Raw genomic sequence first — 18,620 nt, 5'->3', positions numbered from 1 at the left:
AAGAATAGACGCCGGTTTGTTGGTTTAATCAAGTCAATATTGTGAATATAATACCTAACCTGTTGACTTATCAGCTTTTTTGCTCTTTCTTTTCAGATGATTTTAGTGTTTCTCTCCTTGTCGGCAAAGCGGTTTTGGCGCGTTAAAAAGATGCAAAGGATTAGAGAACGCCACGCGAGTATGTAAGTATATCGTACATTGGATATGAAAACGAAATGCGTAGAGTATATTCCCATGTAAAAGAGGCCACTACACTGTTGTTATCGTTAAAATGGGACGAACAACCATACCGCACTACTGGTAGCCAACAGTAGATCAACAAGCCCATCCCTCTAAAATGTGACTGCGAGCTCATTTTGTCAGCCTCAGCGAACTATCAGTATATTAGCTACCAGCGCAAGCATGGCAAGTACAATGCATCTCTGAGATTATACATTTAGGTTCGATCCTCGGGTGGAGCACGACTTCATAATATGATAGCTAGCGTGCTACTCGGACATCGTAGGATTACTCCGGACCCTATTGAACAGTAAGATATGTCTTCAAAATCTGAAGACGAAATTTGAACCGCAATCTTTTATTATTCTCTCATGTTTTTCAGCGTTACTTCTATCCACGTGGTCGTTGTCTCTCTCCACATGATTTTACTGACTGTACTGACTGCCCAAGTCGCTGTCAATGAGGACACCCTTTGGCAGCAGCTTTTGGCAGCCACTAAATCTTCTTTAGTAAGTTTGTGCAGTTATGGTTAAAGCTGATTGGTCGAATAACATTTCAAAATCTACCGATGCCAAACCCTCGCATTTAAATCTTCTACTGAGCATACCCTTTTATTGACCCCAAAGTGAATTGAAGCGAGGCTTTCTTTGTAGCCACCGTGGGGTGGCTTCCAGAGATGAAACTTGAAATCACGACCACGCCTTCTTGCCTGTATCACCAAGGTTCTCATCTCAAACATATCGAAAAAACAAACATTCTAATATTATATTTAATTTGATGATATGATCCCTTACCAAATGACATAAATAGATCATATAACATCACTTTGTATAATTCCAGGCCATTCTGTCCATTCTGTACTATTTCTTCATAGACGTCAAAGTCTTGGACAAGAGGTGTAAACTCAACTGTGGCTGTGCAACGAAAATATTTGTCTCACGACTGTCTCCGCAAATTCAAAGAGTATGTATCATTTTTGAACGCCAAATTTTTGCAGCATTTCGTTTTTGTAGTTTACCATGCTTACAGTTTATTTCTTAGATTTGGTGTCTATTTAAAGGGAGGCTATAGGCTATACATAGAGGAGTTAAGTTAACACATATTTGGGAATCATTTATTTATTCTTGTATACATAACACTTGGTACTGACTCAGGTTCGTTCCAAAATTTAAATTCAATTTGAATTTTGTTCTCGATATTTGCAGGTGCCTTGTGTCTCGTCCAGTTTCTCCAGTCGGCGGGAAATCGACTCTTTACTCAGCAGCAGTGTTGGAGGAGAGAATAATGGTACCACCTCTACGGGGACTACAAGCTCAATTTCGACGGGCACAAACATTTTCAAAGGTATGGGGTCGTTGGGATCCAAACAGGTCCAGGATACATGCAGGCCGCACAGTTAGTGGAATGTTTGCTTCCTTTACCCAACTTCCAAATAAACGCAATACCAGTACCTAGCCCTGAATAAAAAAATCTTCAAGCAATAAAATTTCCTTTTCTGGGTGTACTTGATTTCAATAATCCTGTGAGGACTTTGAATCAACGCCACAATCGGTAGAAGTTCGAACAAACTTTCTAGATTTTGTTTCCGGTCGAAAAACGCATCTACACGAATGAGTTCCGTATCGTAGCCTGGAAAGCGCATGTGTTACTTCTGTCAACCGTGGCGCTGCCTCGGGGCATGGGAGCATTGATAGTATCATGATATAGCTTTTCCTTCTTTGCAGCTTTCCTCAAACCACAGCAGTGTGCTACAGGCACCGATGATAACGCAGACTCTGAGATTGAATTCGCGCTGGCGAGGCACCAGCAAAAACTATCTGATGAGAAGTTGGAGCAGCTCAGGCTGATGATAGGCACCTCTTGGGTCGACCCCGAGACGGAGCCCAAAGAGGAACCAGTGAATTCATACTGGGCTGCTGGCGTGTGTAAAATGTACGGAAGCTACTCGACGCATAATTTGAAATTCGATAAAGTGAAGTCGTATATTTCGCCGGATTCGGACGAGGGCGCGTCGGGCGAGAGGGGAGCTACCTCTACAGGACCTTCGAACCAAACGAATGCGGCAACTCATTCACGAGGGCAATTACCCTCTTCAAACAGGACTCGGGAAAATGTGTGTGACGTCGCTGATGATCCTGGACCTTCAAAGCGCCCGAGAAAGAAATCAGTTGTGATTAACCCTTTCCCTGATATCTATCCGATGAGGAAATGTTCAGGGGAGTCGAAGACATCAACTTGTGCTGTGGAATCAATTATTTCTTGAAGATAATGCTTGAGATTTTTGTGATATTCACTTTTGCTCAGTCTGACCAGTCTGTTTGTTTGCCTATATTAGATTTCGTGTGTTGAATTATGAATGTCACCTTTATTTGAACACTGTGGCGTAGTGGCTGGGACTCTCGACCAGTGGTCAAGAGATCCCAGGTTCGATCCCCACTTTCGGCGTGAGACTGTAGGCAGGTCTCTTTGTCTTACTTGCCTCTCTGCACCAGGGTGTATAATGGATACCGGTCAGAAATGCTCAGATTGTAGCGCTGGTTGAGCAGCTCATCTGAGGTCTACTGAAAGGTTTCAGGACAGAAAGGGGTTAAAGTGTAAAGTCGGATGATCACCTATATCGTGATATCAGACTATTAACCCAAAACTTTGAACATGTAATTGATAAATCGCTGTCGATTTCTCTTACGAAGAGCTACAAACGACGAACGAAGAAGTACGGCGTTTGTGAATGTATTTATGGACGACGATTCCCTGATTCTGGGCCTGATTCCTAGCTCCCGCTACCACAGTCTTCTATACACGAAAACTCCAGGATACTGAGTTATTAAGACTGAGTGTCCTGCAAATGAGTTATTTGTTCCAGAATTGATTTATCGTACACGCTTGTACTTCTACGTAAATGAACTTTACAATATTGCAAGGGCATACCAAACCAAGGATCCGTTATCGAAAGTGATGCATACATTTACATGTAGGCAAAAAGGCATAGACGAAGTGGCAATAATCGAAATGACAATGACGAGTTGGCTGTAGGCGGCTCCGCAATAGACGAAATGACAAAACACCATAGGCGGCAGTTCCTGGGACCAATCTGCGTACGATTTCGTTCTTGATGACTTGGAAAAGCAAGGTATATTTGTTTTCTTTTGTATATTCATAGCATTGGTTCATACTCGAAGTGGCTTGCATAAGGCCATTCGTACATAATGTAAACTACTGGTAATTTATTCCATATCAAATTCACAAAAATGTAGAAAATAAAGAGATTGCTTATTACCACATTTCGTTGCAATTCATTCCGAACTGAATTGTTCACATCTTCTCCCGAATGGGAGAGGGGATGTTCGTATAACTAATTCACCACTAATATATCAGAAATCGGCCGGCCCCAGAATCCGCATGTGGAGGACATCGTATTTCCAAGAACCCAGCTGAAACTTTTGCAAACATTACAAAATTACGGCTCCGTCCACTCGGGGTAGTGCTACATAAAACGTGGGGAGGGTGGTCTCGTTTTTGAAAATTTGTACCCCAAGTATACTCGTCAGACTGATGAAGCGCACCATCAAAAGTGCCAAAAACATAAAATGCCATTACCCTGGACAGAAACGAAAGAACTGATTCCCACCCTTGATATCGGCATTCATTTCGTTTTGAAGATAATAGCTTTAGGATTTCAAGTTCTTTTCAAGTTCTTGCCAAAACGGTAGTGCCTATGGTCGATCCTTTTGCAAACATTACAAAATTACGGCTCCGTCAACTCGGGGTAGTGCTACATAAAACGTGGGGAGGGTGGTCTCGTTTTTGAAAATTTGTACCCCAAGTATACTTGTCAGACTGATGAAGCGCGCCATCAAAAGTGCCGAAAACATAAAATGCGATTACCCTGGACAGAAACGAAAGAACTGATTCCCACCCTTGAAATCGGCATTCATTTCGTTTTGAAGATAATAGCTTTAGGATTTCAAGTTCTTGCCAAAACGGTAGTGCCTATGGTCGATCCTTAAGATAAGAAGGTGCGCAATCATATTGTTTTCATGTATAAAATTGTACACTTTGAAATAATAGGGGGTTCAACCTTCACGATGCACTCAAACATTTGTCATTTAACCACCAGTTACACTTCTCGGACAGTGTCATTCTGTTCTCACAGAGCGCCTTTAGGAAATCCTCAAAGTCCTGCACATCTTCCCAAGACGTTGCTACCAGGGACGCACTACCCTTCTGGTCGTCCGTCACCCCATCCGCCCTCAAGATGGCTTCAAGTGCGTCTACATCGGCCGAACTACCTCTGTCCCATTCATACCTGGAACTACCCTCCGCGCTGTGAATAGAAATAACATCAGGCTCCAGCAACTTGTTCACTCTGTTTAGAATTAGCATCGTATTGTCTCTTTTCAAAGGGTGTTCGAATTCCTTCAAGAGTTTCGAGCGGTGGTTGTAATGTCGTTGTTTCATATAATCCTTGCGGTCGGACCGGCGAATACTTTCGATAACCTTCCGCCTCTCGCTCTCTGTAACCATTTCCTCTTCTTCCGCATCGAAGAAACTCTCGCGAGATTCTGCGAGAGTTGACAGCATCTTTCTATCTATTTCGACAAGATGGTCCAGTCTCTGATGAGGCTGGCGATCCAGAAGATATGTCGACCAAGAAGGCGATCCGTCGCTTTTGCGCAGACGTTTTGAGTCAACATCCGGTGTCTCTGTAGGCGTCGGCTTCAGAGCAAACGTGACAGTTTTCGGTAAACATGGCAACGACGTGAGACTCTTGCTCACACGACGATTTAAATCACTAATACGTGATGTGGATAAATCCTCAGTCATCGTCAATGAGCTGTAGCTACTCTGATTAGAATCACAATTTATCGGCGCAAGACGCTGGCCGCGCCCTTTCACGTTCACGAGACGTGAAGTGGGGTCAAGGTCACGCCAGTAGACGTCTGCGAGTGTCTCGACTTTCTTGAAGAATTCCGCGCCTCGTTTTACATCTCGCAGTCGTTGTTGGCGTCTTTTTTCTCCGGGGTCCATAATGTTCATCGAGTGTAGCATGCCGGTCCTGAAAAGTATGAAGAAAAAAACCCTTTAAAACAAACTGGCAAGAAATTATAAAGGCAGAGACAAGGGGACTGGGGGATTTTAGAAATGAAGTGCCCATTCAAACATTTAGCAAAAAGTGAGGGATCGTGTCAAGAAGACACCAAAAAACACTGCAATGATCATTTCAGAAAACATCTGAACTTCATCAGACCCCTTCCCCTCTGAATGCATATATGTACCTACTATTTACATGTAGTCCTGTATCAACTAATGGACAGGCAAATCGAAGAGAGATCTTTTCCATCTGATGTCACACACACATCTCTTTCAGGCCCCTGTGTGTGTAATTATATGTTCTCCTCATCTCTGTCAATGCCAAACGAACCTATGATAGAATAAATTATCAGAACATTGACATACGATGTATAATATGGAGCAGAAAAGGCTAAGAATATTCAAGATGGTAGGTTTAGCATATGCAGCATGAAAAGATTTTATTCAACATAAGACGTTTAGAATATTTAACATGAAAGGTTTAGAATGTTTATACATGTATTGGACCATTGATTAATGTTGGCCGATCAAATTTTGATTTATCGATCAACCGTTTAAGTATAGAGTGGCCGAAAACACGATTGAAGTGTGTAGTTAATGTGTCATCATTAGTTGATTTACAAGTTGGGAAGATATGTCCGGAATGATGATCAAACGTTGGATAAGGTAATATGAATATTGACGATACAATATAATTCTATACTGGTTCATGCAGACCATAAATCTCATACCTAATGCGTAATAGTACGTTCACATCCGGAAGAAATTCAACCTTTTTATCACTCGAAAATCCTCTAGCCCATACGCTCCAAGGAATCAAAGAAATAGAATTTTAAGCCTTATATCAACAGCCACCATCCTTTTAGTCCTGTTCATCCGCTTCACGAATTCCTCATTCGATACTCCACTCTTGTCAGTAAGTTATGCTCGATGACATGGGGTATCCTTTCGAAAGGGCATGGATGTCTAAGTTTATAAACCTTCTCGTACGAATTGGTCAATGATTTGATGTAAAGGTTAACATGAGACGTTTAGAGCAATCTACATGTACGAATATCCTACACTTATGTTCAATTTGTTCTTGTCAAAACGAAGACCTTCCCGTTAGTGTCCTTCTCGGGTAAACTGCGAATTAGGCCTGTTATCCAGTCTTGAAGTATATACCAAAAGTACCAGGGTCAACGTAACCAAGGCACACGTGCGTTATCTGTACTGCTTACAGGCATTTAATAGGCTTTTTAGACTGAAACACATTCCTTGTGGTTAAACAAATTATTTTACAGCGGCACGTGAATTTTTTCTTAACACACATAGGTATTTAAGGCCTACTTTACATAAATTTTGTAGGCCTCTAATCTCTTTTGCTTACAGATTAGACACGTTGTGCACACATATCTCCCTTTCACTGTTATCAGGTTATTGGATCGAAGTATAAATTTTTTTTATTATTCTTGACAAAATATTAAGCCATTCTTCAACGCCGAAAGCGTTATGTGCTACGTCATAGTTTATTTTATGTGGTTTTAGGCTGGTTAAATGAAATAATCCTCGTGATTTTGGATTTTGGAAGAAATGGTAGTCTTCGTTCAAACCAATTTTGAAGCACTCAACACTTCACTTCGAGTAATGATCTGTAGAGAACCATCTTCATAGCCTCCTAATTGGCCACTGCCACTACCTAAATATCATCCCCATAATAAATTGGGAGTTGGAAAGAGCTACTTACCAAGATAACCATGATTAAAAGATGCCCAGGCCTAGCAGCCGTGGGAAGGAACATTTTTGGCCAGCAGCAGAAACCTACAGGACCAGCTTTACGGTGAACATGATCAGTTAGGACAGATAACGGCATTTAACTTACACTCACTTGAATCACAACGACAACAACGACGAAAGTAGCATGTTGACAGAGACATCATCAACAAAGTACAATGTATAACATAGTTCATCCTCAAAAAGCGCCTACAACATGGCCTGATATTGTCAGGATGGGAATAGTTCAGATCTGGTAGTGCCAATCTAAGAACCCAGAGTATAACAAGAAGAAGATCGCAAGATGTTATGAAGGTCAAGAGGTCAGTTACTGCCAATGTTGATGTGAGGAATGGCACTTTGAAGTCATCTTGACTCGCACAAGTCTTTAAGCGAATTCCTGCTTAGTGGTTTCTTTACCTTAAAGCCATTAGACAATATTTTGACAGCAACGTTTTTGGTCTATCGGCCATGTCAGTTTTGCCTTATCAGACCAATTAAGCAATTTAGCCTGTCCTTGCCAAAAGGAATAACATGACCAGCAGAGCAAAATACACACAGTATAGGGTATTCAGGATATTCAGTTCGTCAATATTTTAGTGTCGCGCAAAAAGAGCAGTCTTATCATAAACTAACATCGCCTTTAAAAACGATTGATTGACTTTTGGTTAAAGTCTCCTTGTCCCGTCGTGCAGATGCTTCTCGAAGTCAATTTAATTTGTCGGCTGTTAAGATGTACACGTACTATCCACTGTTCCTTGAATATTAGCCCTAGGTTGTTGTACTACGCTCATGGATATACGTTTTTGAGCTTTTGAAAAACCTTGAATGGTTATCGGTGAACACAGATATGCACCCCGCAGAGGTTTTTCGGTAATATTAAAAACAAATTAGAGGTTTTCAGAATCGCAAAAAACCGCTAGCAGTTACCACCAAAAAACACTTTACATGGTGCAAATTAGTGTGACTTTGAAGGACAAAGTAGAACGGATTTTCTTACATCGCAAATCCGTGTTGAAAGCATCGACTACCAACTTTTCTCAAAATGTACGTTCGGCCGCCAATTTATCCCACAGCAACCTGCTCGGCGAGTGGGTCACATCGGCGGGCTAGGCCAATGCTGGCGCCAACACGAGAGGCACGGCGCAAGTAATCGAATACGTCATGTCTGTCTATCTCGAACAAGCGGAAATTGTTTGTCTTCAGTTTGAAAGGTCTCAATGAAGACCAGTCTAAACTTGGATGCTTTGTCAAGACAAATATTCAATTGTCGTCGACCAGAATTAGCGAAACTCACTTTTCTGTAGGTATTTGTCAATCAGATTCTCATCAAGTAAATACAGTTTATGCACGGGCCGAAAGATCTGTGGTGTATGTTGTGCTGTTAAGAAAATGGCACATCAAATTTGAACTGCACTGTTATGTTATTGAATATGGTACATAAAGCTATAATTATTATGCTCATATTATGCTCATAAGCGAGACAGATAGGCCTGCGGTGGAGAGGACATGGCCGCAACATGCAGTCTTTCAACTCATATTAACGGTTATACACGCTCAGAAATGATAAGTGTTCTATTTGGCTTTTGAAAAACGTTCAAAGGTTTTTCGCCCAACACGAATAAGCTCAACGTACATAGAGGTTTTACAGGAAAGTGAAAAAACCAAAGGTTCCTGAAATTCCGATGTCATTCGATCTGTCACATCACTTGCCATCTTACCCCAGCAAGTCTAAAACTACATGTATATCAAGCGCATTATGGTTTTAATATTTGTAATCAAAACTTTCTAAAAAAAGGTTGGTTAAAATAATTTATCATATGCGCAAATGACTTACCTTGCTGCTTCGATTCAATCGAAAATTTCAAGAATGTCAACCAATCAGACTATGGCGCTCATCCAAGTAGGCCTACTCCTCGAAAATGGCTGTCCGACACGCACTGAATGATCTCACTATCTCAATTCATAACAAACATCTCATTCCACCAATGAAAGCATACCGGAATAGCCATTAGGAAGAGTATTTCGTTGTGATAATCTTATTTATGAACACCGTGTTAGTGGTTTATTAAGAGTACTAACGAGAAAGGAGAAGAATTAAATTTGTCCATTTGAGCGTGGAGCCATTAGCCTTAGCTTGTAAAAGGCTGATGGACATCCATAAATCTCATAATGGGCGATCTGAGAAAAGAACTTGATAACAAGGGACATTAATCAACCGGGACTATACATGAACTGATATAGACCACATCGTGTATTAGGAAATACCAGTTACGTCCAGGATGCGTCGGTATCGTTGAAGACAATAGTCCCCCGAGACACAGTCTCGAAAGACGTCGCCTGATTAGGCGATAATGACGTCGTTGTCCTTGGGGACACCGCGTCCGAAGTGGAATCCGTCGTGTGTTCGTGGTGGAGACGACACAATCAAAAGGCACGATTTTGTCTCCAAAAAGCATTGGTCTTGTTTTGGCACAGATTGTGCCCTCTTCAGACTCTGCGAAATGGAGAATTGAGATAACCGTGTCAATGAAAAAGCAGAAATATATGTGTTAAGCCATATTTTGGCTGTGAAAGACTGGTCTCGTGCCACCACTGGGCAACCTTTAGTTAGAATCTCTCCTTATCCTGGCTGTTATGTATCCGATGTCAAATCGGTGTCTTCGAGAGGAAAAAGACGCAACACGATGTCGTTTGTGAATAATTAAAAAGGAATTGGCTTTGAATAGAAAGATATGTTTGTTAGGCCATAGGTACGCCGTATAAAACGGTTTGCAGTGATGTCGTCCTCCGGGTTTGGTCCGGCGTTTTCGTGTCATCAACCTTCACCGGTCAGAAAAGATGGGGCGGGTATAATGCTGCCGGAAATCTATCGACCATACTGTCGATTGGGCACCGTTTTGCCACAGCTCGTAAATCTCGCTGGCCATCACTCAGCAAGTCGCATAGAATCTGACACCTTTCTTCCTCGCTTGAATGGTTCTCATCTCGCCTGTCGTGGGATTCCAGATTCTAGTACGGAATAATGGATCACTCAGGCCGGTGATTTGTGTTAGACACGGCTGGGCCGGAGGTGCCGCGGCCGTCATAATCTCCATAATGCCAACTCGGCTGAGGCCTTTCCGTCGACACATTGCATAGTCAACGATGTTTATATAATATAGGGGAAGGACTAGCCTGGCGTCATTCTCGTAAAGTATTTGACTGAGATCCTTGCTGAATCATCTCAATCTCAGGGTAAGATTAGTGCATGAGTGAGGCAATCTAAACGTTGGAGGTTCTGCTGCGGAGGCTATCGATGGACGGAGTCCCCCTGAACCCGAGCTGTACAAAACGAGGTACACACCGATTCCAGGTGTCCGAGGCCGACCACTCCGGAGGATGGTTCAAATCGGCGCATGGGGTTCGAGAACTAACCCCCAGTTTTCATGATAATCGATTTTTCAGAGAGAGATGGGGTCAAAACCACACTGAAAATATTGTTTAACCGTTGAGTTCTTGGACTGTATAACTCATTGAGTTAGCCACGGACCTAAAGGAGCTGTCGTTTGTTAGGCCCATGGTTTATTCAACGGTTTCAGCGTAGTTCAGGGCACACAGAGTCATTTTGAGTTGAGAGCTGAGCATCAGATAGGACATTATTATGCTCCAATATTTGGCAATTTTTTTGTAATGTACAGGAGGAAACCGGAAACCCCGGAGGATATTTACGCCGTAAGAGAAAGTGTATATCACATGAGTAGACAGCCGACCAGGATCGAACCCAGGACCTCAGGGTTGACAGGCGCGGCTTATGTATCCACTGCCTCACTCCGACAGCCCGTCTTTCTGGTCATCATCATTCACAAATTTGTAATAACGTATGTCAGAAATCGTTGCAAATAATTCTGTTTATTTTTCTTTAGAAGTACACACAGTTGTTTCTCATAGAAAAACACAAGACGCTGATGCAAAATCACTTTGTACAAATATTTACATCTATAGAAGAGGCAACATTGTGCATTGTTTACATGTTTAGAGGCATTCGAACTATACAGGGTGTCACAGAACCATACCAGATACACTTATTATCATGTTTCCAAATGCCTCATGCTGTTAGCGCAACTTTTATTATGGACGAGGTATCAGATATTCTGCTCCAAATAGTTGTGGGTGTTTTAGGAAATGCCAATAAGTTTTAGATCGATTTCAGATTTTAATATGGTTTATGGAGACCGATGACTTTCAACACCTTAGAGAAAATATGCGCCCTATAGGAACATTTTTCCCCGGACATTTGCGTGTGATTTGTGTTAGGGGATTTTGCAGAGTCAAACCATTTAAGAATTCGATGAAGGGGATTGCACACTTCCTATGACTCACTCACTGTCGAAATGACATACAATATCCATCTTTATAAGCAAGTTAGCAGAATGAAGATTTACATATTAGAGGTAAAATATTCTACACATTAATGAGAAAGGAATTGCCAGTGCAACGAAAAAATGGTCCACACATTGGTATTTATAGGAAAAACTATTATCTAATGATACGATTGATAAATCTAAATTAAGATTTGGAAAGGTTTCAGCAGCACTATCGTGCGCACCGAAAAAAATTGCGATCTCGGAATAGGCTTAAGAACGGTTAGCTTTCGCAAATGGTATAGTTTATTTTTAGTAATGTATTTATGATACATGTAAAGAAGTGGAATTTGCGATCTGGCTCATCAGCACAAATGCGCATATCTTAAATAAATCTATACATGTCGTGCAGTCAGCACCGGAAGAGCGATCTTACAACCGTCTGGGGCCCTTCCCCAGAAAAATATGGTAATCAAAGTGCCAAATATGTCTTTTTCGGTGATCTGAAGACTGTAAAAAGCTTACAAGTTCAAATGTACTTGCTTCCGGGGCGGGATGTCCCTGAAAAATCGTCCCCGTTACTTGCTAACGAAAGCCCCCACTTCTGGCGGAATCAACCACTGCCAATCACACTTCAAACGCATGCACCAGTCTCTGAACCAGAAAGTAACAGTTCTATCTACAATCACGTTCCCCGGACATGTTGAATTCGAGATAAAAGGATTATCTCAACACAATGCCAGTGTAGAAGTACGAAATGTCCTCCTGGAAAAAGTGTTCGGCCCTATTGTATGCTCACTGACGCATTATGTTATATGGTTTCATATAGAGGCCATAACCGTCAATAGATCAGAGATTGAAGTGCACAACAGAATCACCCGGCCATTCCATTCTCGGTCATTTCGCACCTCTACACCGGCCGGACTACTGATTTTTACAGAGCAAATGTGAACATTTTCTGTTGCATCACAGCTCATTTCTCATTATCAAACCTACACGTATATACATTGTACCAGGTTGATGGATCTGTTCCGAGGTTTTTTTACCAGGCTCTGTTTTTATTGGTAAAGAGACTGCACAGGATTTTTAGCTTTCAAAACCTGATCGTTTTTTGGGTCAACACTAATAAACACCCGGTTTCAGAAAATCAAAATCAATTAGGAGTAGTTCATTTTACCGGAAAACCTCTTCCTGTGCATATTTGTGTTGACCGAAAAACTTTAAAAGGTTTTCAAAAGGTCATATACCTTTATTTCTAGAGTGCATTGCCATTCACTCAGTCACACACGCACACAAATTGGGCCCGCTCGTTACATTTCTCAAATCTTCGCGATGGAAAATAGCACTGTTGATACAAATGTCATGAAAATTCACGGTATTTTGTGGACAGCCCGCTTTTGAACGGAAACCACTCCGCACTCTGAAATGAATTAGATAAGCGCAGCCTATTGGGTTGCCTTATACTCGGGCAAAACATGTCCTGTGTCAAGATTTCATAGAAAACGATAACAAACCAAAAGGCGGAATGGAAGAGGAGTTAACCTTTGTTTTGTTTGTTTGATATTTTATTTCCTTTCCATTTGGAAGAAAGGTAGGCACTAATACTTGAACTTTTTTTAAACTTGGTGCATTTCAACTTAGTTTGGCAAGCATATGTTTTGAAGTATCACAGATTAAAAAGTGAAGACATACATATTTCTCCAATGGATAAAGTGCCGATAGATACTACATACACAGTGGCCCCTAAGTGATATTACAAAACTTGGAAGCCCAAATCGCCACGTGGTTTTCAAGAAATATCCAAAGAAATTCTTTATGCATGGGCCTCATTTTTTCCATCAATCCTAATAAGAAAATAGCTCAAGCTAGGATAGGATACGTTTATGACAGATTGAGCAAATGTTGTCCGACTGAAGATCTATTAGGGAGTTTTATATGATCAAATAAGAGTACTAGACGAGTGAAATAAAGACAGATTTCTTGAAATATTGTTTGCTGTATATTGTGTTGAATACCAATTAGGTGCCACCGTACCAACGCGACCAAAGGCCTCACGCTTCGTAGAAGTAGATATAGCGGATGCCTCTGCTACCTGCCTTTTCTCGGGCACTTAAAGGGACATCGCCATTTTCGCGACTGTTTGGGTCATTTTTCCCCTCTATTTCATCCTGTTCGTCCTGTGCGTAACTGTAATTATAATACAGATTGAAGTTATTGCTGATGATGGGAATGGCTAGTCCAGAGAGTAGGATGCCGCACAGCGCACACACGGCACCCACCATTTGCCCCGTGGAACTGGAAGGCACGATGTCCCCGTAACCTACGGTGGTCATGGTTATAATGGACCACCAGAGTCCGTGGATAATACTTGGGAACTTATCATCATCGATGTGCAACTCCGCGAAGAAGATCATGGTGGAAAACATGAGCATGCCAATCATGAAAAACATAATCAATGTTAGCAACTCTTTGAAGTTTTTCTTCACAAGTAGCATCAACACCCGTAATCCCTTGAATATACCCGCTAATCTGAATATACGGAAGATACGAATCGTCACCAAGGCGGAAAATACGTTCATTGTGACGATATAGGCGGCATCTTTCGGCGACTGTTCGAAGGCAGCGAACATGGAAATGAAACTCCAATAAGTCGAAAACGTGATGAAGTCCACCCAGTTTAAGACTTTTGCGAAGAAGCGTAGCTTTCCCGGGCAGGTTAGGAACCTGACCATGAACTCTAAAGTCAGTATGATATTGACTGTCTGGTCCATTATTACAATCACTGGATGCGGTTCCGCCAGCAGCGCCCGTTTCATTTTCTCTCCGGGAATGAGTTTGTCTATGTTTTGCCCACCGATGGTGCTGTTGTAGACGTAGGGCTGGACAAGGTCGGGGTGGCTCGTGCATGCCAAGAGGATGATTGTCGCGATGGTCAGCGCGCCGGAGACGATGGCCCAGCCCTGAAAAATATAGAAGTGGGAGAAATGAGCAGCCACGAAGACGGAACCTGGAACGCAATGTTCGGGCGTGGCAGTTATATAGGCAATAGGCAATGATCACAACAGCCGAAAAGATTCAAGTTGCTTGTTGCCTTGTTTGTAGGGGGTCATCCCTCAGATGCGCTCCCAGCCGAAAGGCTCTCTGAAAATAAGTTTAAACTCAGATCATAACGACTAGTCTGATGCTGAACTTTTATAGAAGAAAGGAACTTTTGTTATCCAGAATTTATAAAGACTTTATCAACTCTTGATGATATGAATAAATTGAATGGTAAACAATCTAGCGCCAACACGAATGTTCAGACACAGAATAGAACACTTAGCCAAACACTAACGATGAGTATGTGTAGTTTGGAAACTACCGCAGTTGCTTGAGATTAGACTATAGGGAATAATCGGCATCATTAGGATGCTTGCCTGGTAGAAGTTAAGATTATCTTCGCCGGTTGTTGCTCAGCTTATTATAGAGATGTTCATTATTCTGTGAACGTGGAGACATTTAGAGTAAATGGCCCGAGAGCTTTGCTGCAGTCTTATTGTCGGGATGTTGTTCAGAGAGAATACTTGAACAAACTTGATACGTGGTTGGTGACCTTAAATCGTCCTATCATTAAAAATCTTGCCCTGGGAAAGAATTTCAATATGTAGTAAATCCTTATAAGGAGGATGTATCTTGTTTACCGCTCAGTTCTTCCTGTTTAAAGTCTTTGATAATCCTCTTTGAAACATTAGGGCGGGCTTACGCGGTAGCTACACGGCTTGACGAGGATGCTAGAGGGGATTAGCCTCTGGTCGTAATGGTGGGACGCGACTGTTTTGAGTGCTCGCATGGTATCAAGGGAAACGCGAGGATGACTTCGGCTTTAGTCGAAAATCGGACAGCCAGATCGAAAAAGGTAATATGTCAGTTGAAATCGCAAAGTCAGGATCGTTCCCATAATATGAAAGCTGTACTAATATTCTAACACAGGTCTGGAGAGGTCTATCTATCCGAGGGTGAATATAGCCGGTGAGGTTTGGTATGTGATCGGGCAATGATACTGTGATTTCATCTGGTGCCACAAGGTTTTCATTTTAGGGGGACCGATGACACCGCAACATGCGTCTCGACGCTGGGGACCACTGGGTACATCAACATCTCGCAACCTACCTAATGTACAAGCTTTATCCTGTTAACAGTATGATACCTTGATTTATGATCAAATCCGTCATGAACGAGAGGGGCATATGTCAAACCCATCCCTAAATTCACTGTCCCGCAGCCGTGTTAATTGCAGAATACTTTGATGCCCGCAGGGACGGGTCTCGGGTAGAATAGGTGTCCGGACGAAATTGGCCAGTATATCTTCAGATCGGTCGCCGGTCATTATTGACGAGATAACGCCGGCTTGGGGGTCCTGGCCAAACGAGATACAGAAGTTAGGACAGCTGTTAATTCAGATGGGGGAATGTTGCTGACAGAAGCCGTTTGTTAACGCGAATTCGTCGCGACTGTGAACAAAGCTGAGACAAGTGTCTGACCAATGATCGATCTCAGCGCCGCGTTGTCCGGGCGTTTCGACTCAAGCCGCTTAAATTAAGGAAATCGTCTTGTCAATATCAGTCGACATAAAGATTTGGGTTTAAGGAAAACTTCTATTCAACTCGCGTCTGTAATAACACAATATAATGATTTTAAAGCGATCTTCTCGAGACTTGATGTCCTCTTATAACAATGACTGTGCCCTATTTGGAATACCACTGTACCCTATTAAGTATCTGGATCAGGTACATGTAGCTGTATGCGATCGGACAACATTAAATGATAATGGATATGACAGAGACTCAAGCTAGTGCCAGTTGATATCCGTTTTACAATACACCAATAGGCGTCTATAATATATCTGTCAACAAAAATATATAAGGTGAGTTCATATACATGTATTATTGCTAATACCGTCTACAAAACAGAAAAGGAACGTGGGCATGATAGTTCATTTTCCCCTTCATATTGGTGGCTTCAGTGGTTATTTAAGGAGCAGGGCACATTATTCCAACGTATTTTTCTTTAATCCGTTCGAGACTGTTTATAGGGTCGGTATCCAGAGAAGTAAGATTATCTTACTTGAAGTCTGCGATCCCAGCAGACCAGCACACACCGATCGTCCGTTTTTTCTGTGAACTGGTCATCGAAATGTTGCCCCAGCCTCTTATGCCCACGGCAATCGATCATGGATTCGACATATGTGTTAACATTGCGTGGATGATCGATTCGGATTAATGTAACATTGGTAAGTTGCGTTGACACCCTCGTGCAGCGGGATCTAGAAAGCACTTCCTCTCTGAGGATTGCTGATATTCTAAAAGAAGCAGAACCATCGGCGTTCCTAACGTTCGCGAATATGTTTGCCAATGGCAACTTAAAGAGTCAACAAAGCGTATTGCAACATGTATATGAGTGCAACAGCTCGTGTAAGAGATCCAATTTCAACAGGGCTTTGTGTGAGTGTATTTTAGAAACAACCAAAATGCAAAACATTTAATCATTCCACCCCACCCGGAAGAAAAAAGCCAGAATTTGTGAATCAGAAACTGACCTTATAGATGTAAGTGGATAGAGTATTAATATACAAGTAAATCAAACGTACAATCAATGCTCATACTGTTTGCAAACATTTTATTTTGTAAGATATAAGACATATTTAGATTTGACTAATTAACTTTTCTTCCGCCTGGTACAAGGGAACTCTAGAATACAATCAATAGTATGGCACGCAATAGCGGCATCGTAACTTTTATTTATCACTTGCAAACGAATGGATTTTGGAAAGACATTGCCATTTACACTTAAGGAAGATGTGAGAATTAAACATGTTTAGTGTGTCGTAAAATTGGGAACGACTAACCTACGACAGAAGCAGCTGACAAATAGGAAGAGCGAGGACTTTGAACAATGTCGTAAAAATAAGTGCGGGGCAGTGTGTTTCGCAGGTCACGCACCTCTAACAAAGGTCCGGTCGGAAAATAGTCCCCTTTAAAAATATGAATTGCTTTATTATGCACTGGATAAGGGATTTAACATTAATAACGTTTTTTAAAACAACTTCAGGAATTAAATATTCCATGGGGCTAATATATTTTGTGTTTCCAGATTACTACCCATGCACGTGTTCCTGTCAGTGGATTTGAACCATACAGCGCATCCTAAAAAGAGGTGCCATGGTGAAAATCATTGAAAAGCCACCTCAGAAGCCTATAACAGGTGCGTGACCGGCACTAATTTGTCAAATGATTGCTGATTAGTCTGAGACCACTGCAGAGTTATTGGCAACTTCTCATTTTCAATTTTCGATTTTCATTTCATTTACCTTACCGATACATCCATCACGTCATCGTCTTTCGGCGGCCACGCGACTCAACCAAAACCTCTCGCCGCGATTTCCCTCGGCGCTCACTTCTAATCAAGCAACAACACCAGCTTTAATAGCTACTCGGTTGATTAAAACCTTTTATTCAGCTGACCAATAGTTGTTTAATGAACCAAGTATGATTTCATTACGGAGTAATCGGAATGCTCATTCGATACATGCGAAGTTTACGAGATCATTAACGGGAACACGAGACGGGTACAAAACCAATGGAACAAATAAACAAAGCATAGTATATCACATTTTGATTAATTCTATTAACGCAATCCCAATTTGCGTGTTGAGTAACGTATCAATGAATTCGGAAAGGCGTCACTGCAGTCACGATCACCAATAAGTAACAAATTGGCTCTTAAGTTTTTGAAGTAGTATTAAATCAATTTCAGAACTTCCAGGTCATTGTCAAAGTTACATTCGGGTGTGGCCTTCGAGCACTAGTCATTTTAATGATCTTGCTACTTTTAAAAGTTGAAAAACTTTTTTAATTTATGATTTGTGAAAAGCATTGGAGAAATGAAAAAACATTTTATCAGATTTATGTTGATACTCACAGCTGCATAGAAAGGGTAGCGTATACCAAGCTGATTTTCAGCACTTAATTGACAGAGATAGGAAGGAAGCGACATTTTGACGACAACTTCTTAAAGGAAATCACCGTCTCTTGTCAAAGACCTTCGAAATATTGTTCTCATCAATGTGACAATTGGCTAGCGTACTGCCACTTATGCAATATGTTCCACTGGCAATGCCTATGGGACTACTCTATAACTCTCACGAAATCGTTATCTGTTTCCCAAAAACTCTACAAT

General features: G+C 41.6%; 3 protein-coding genes across 7 annotated transcripts in view; 1 reads left to right on the top strand and 2 right to left on the bottom strand.

Moving 5' to 3' along the window:
* LOC135486819 (uncharacterized) overlaps positions 1–2,602 on the top strand; it is a 31,718-nt gene extending 29,116 nt beyond the window's left edge. The window contains exons 23-27 of the mRNA XM_064769920.1: positions 97–182; positions 602–728; positions 1,060–1,182; positions 1,425–1,563; positions 1,944–2,602. Of these exons, the coding sequence (XP_064625990.1) occupies positions 97–182; positions 602–728; positions 1,060–1,182; positions 1,425–1,563; positions 1,944–2,482 (1,014 nt within the window). The 3' untranslated portion in view covers positions 2,483–2,602. The remainder of the gene's footprint in view (positions 1–96; positions 183–601; positions 729–1,059; positions 1,183–1,424; positions 1,564–1,943) is intronic.
* Positions 2,603–3,423: 821 nt separating this feature from the next.
* Positions 3,424–8,976, bottom strand: LOC135487100 (uncharacterized). 4 transcript variants are annotated; one of them, XM_064770468.1, is made up of 3 exons: positions 8,900–8,976; positions 5,496–5,641; positions 3,424–5,275 (listed from the first exon to the last, which is right to left on the bottom strand). In XM_064770468.1, exons 2-3 carry the CDS (start codon positions 5,558–5,560, stop codon positions 4,300–4,302), a joined length of 1,041 nt encoding a protein of 346 aa, XP_064626538.1. In that variant the 5' UTR covers positions 5,561–5,641; positions 8,900–8,976; the 3' UTR covers positions 3,424–4,299. The 4 variants fall into 4 exon arrangements, with proteins under 4 accessions (XP_064626538.1, XP_064626540.1, XP_064626539.1 ...); XM_064770470.1 differs by having other exon boundaries at positions 5,500–5,641; XM_064770469.1 differs by lacking the exon at positions 8,900–8,976 and adding an exon at positions 6,042–7,186.
* A 1,961-nt stretch (positions 8,977–10,937) lies between these two features.
* Positions 10,938–18,620, bottom strand: part of LOC135487111 (potassium voltage-gated channel protein egl-36-like) — a 71,053-nt gene continuing 63,370 nt past the window's right edge. For both annotated transcript variants that reach the window (XM_064770494.1, XM_064770495.1), the window contains exon 3: positions 10,938–14,365. In XM_064770494.1, the coding sequence (XP_064626564.1) occupies positions 13,457–14,365 (909 nt within the window). In that variant the 3' untranslated portion in view covers positions 10,938–13,456. The remainder of the gene's footprint in view (positions 14,366–18,620) is intronic.

The sequence above is a fragment of the Lineus longissimus genome, chromosome 4 (genome assembly GCF_910592395.1).
Source record: "Lineus longissimus chromosome 4, tnLinLong1.2, whole genome shotgun sequence".
NCBI lineage: Eukaryota > Metazoa > Nemertea > Pilidiophora > Heteronemertea > Lineidae > Lineus > Lineus longissimus.
This window is presented reverse-complemented; position numbering and strand designations above follow the sequence as displayed.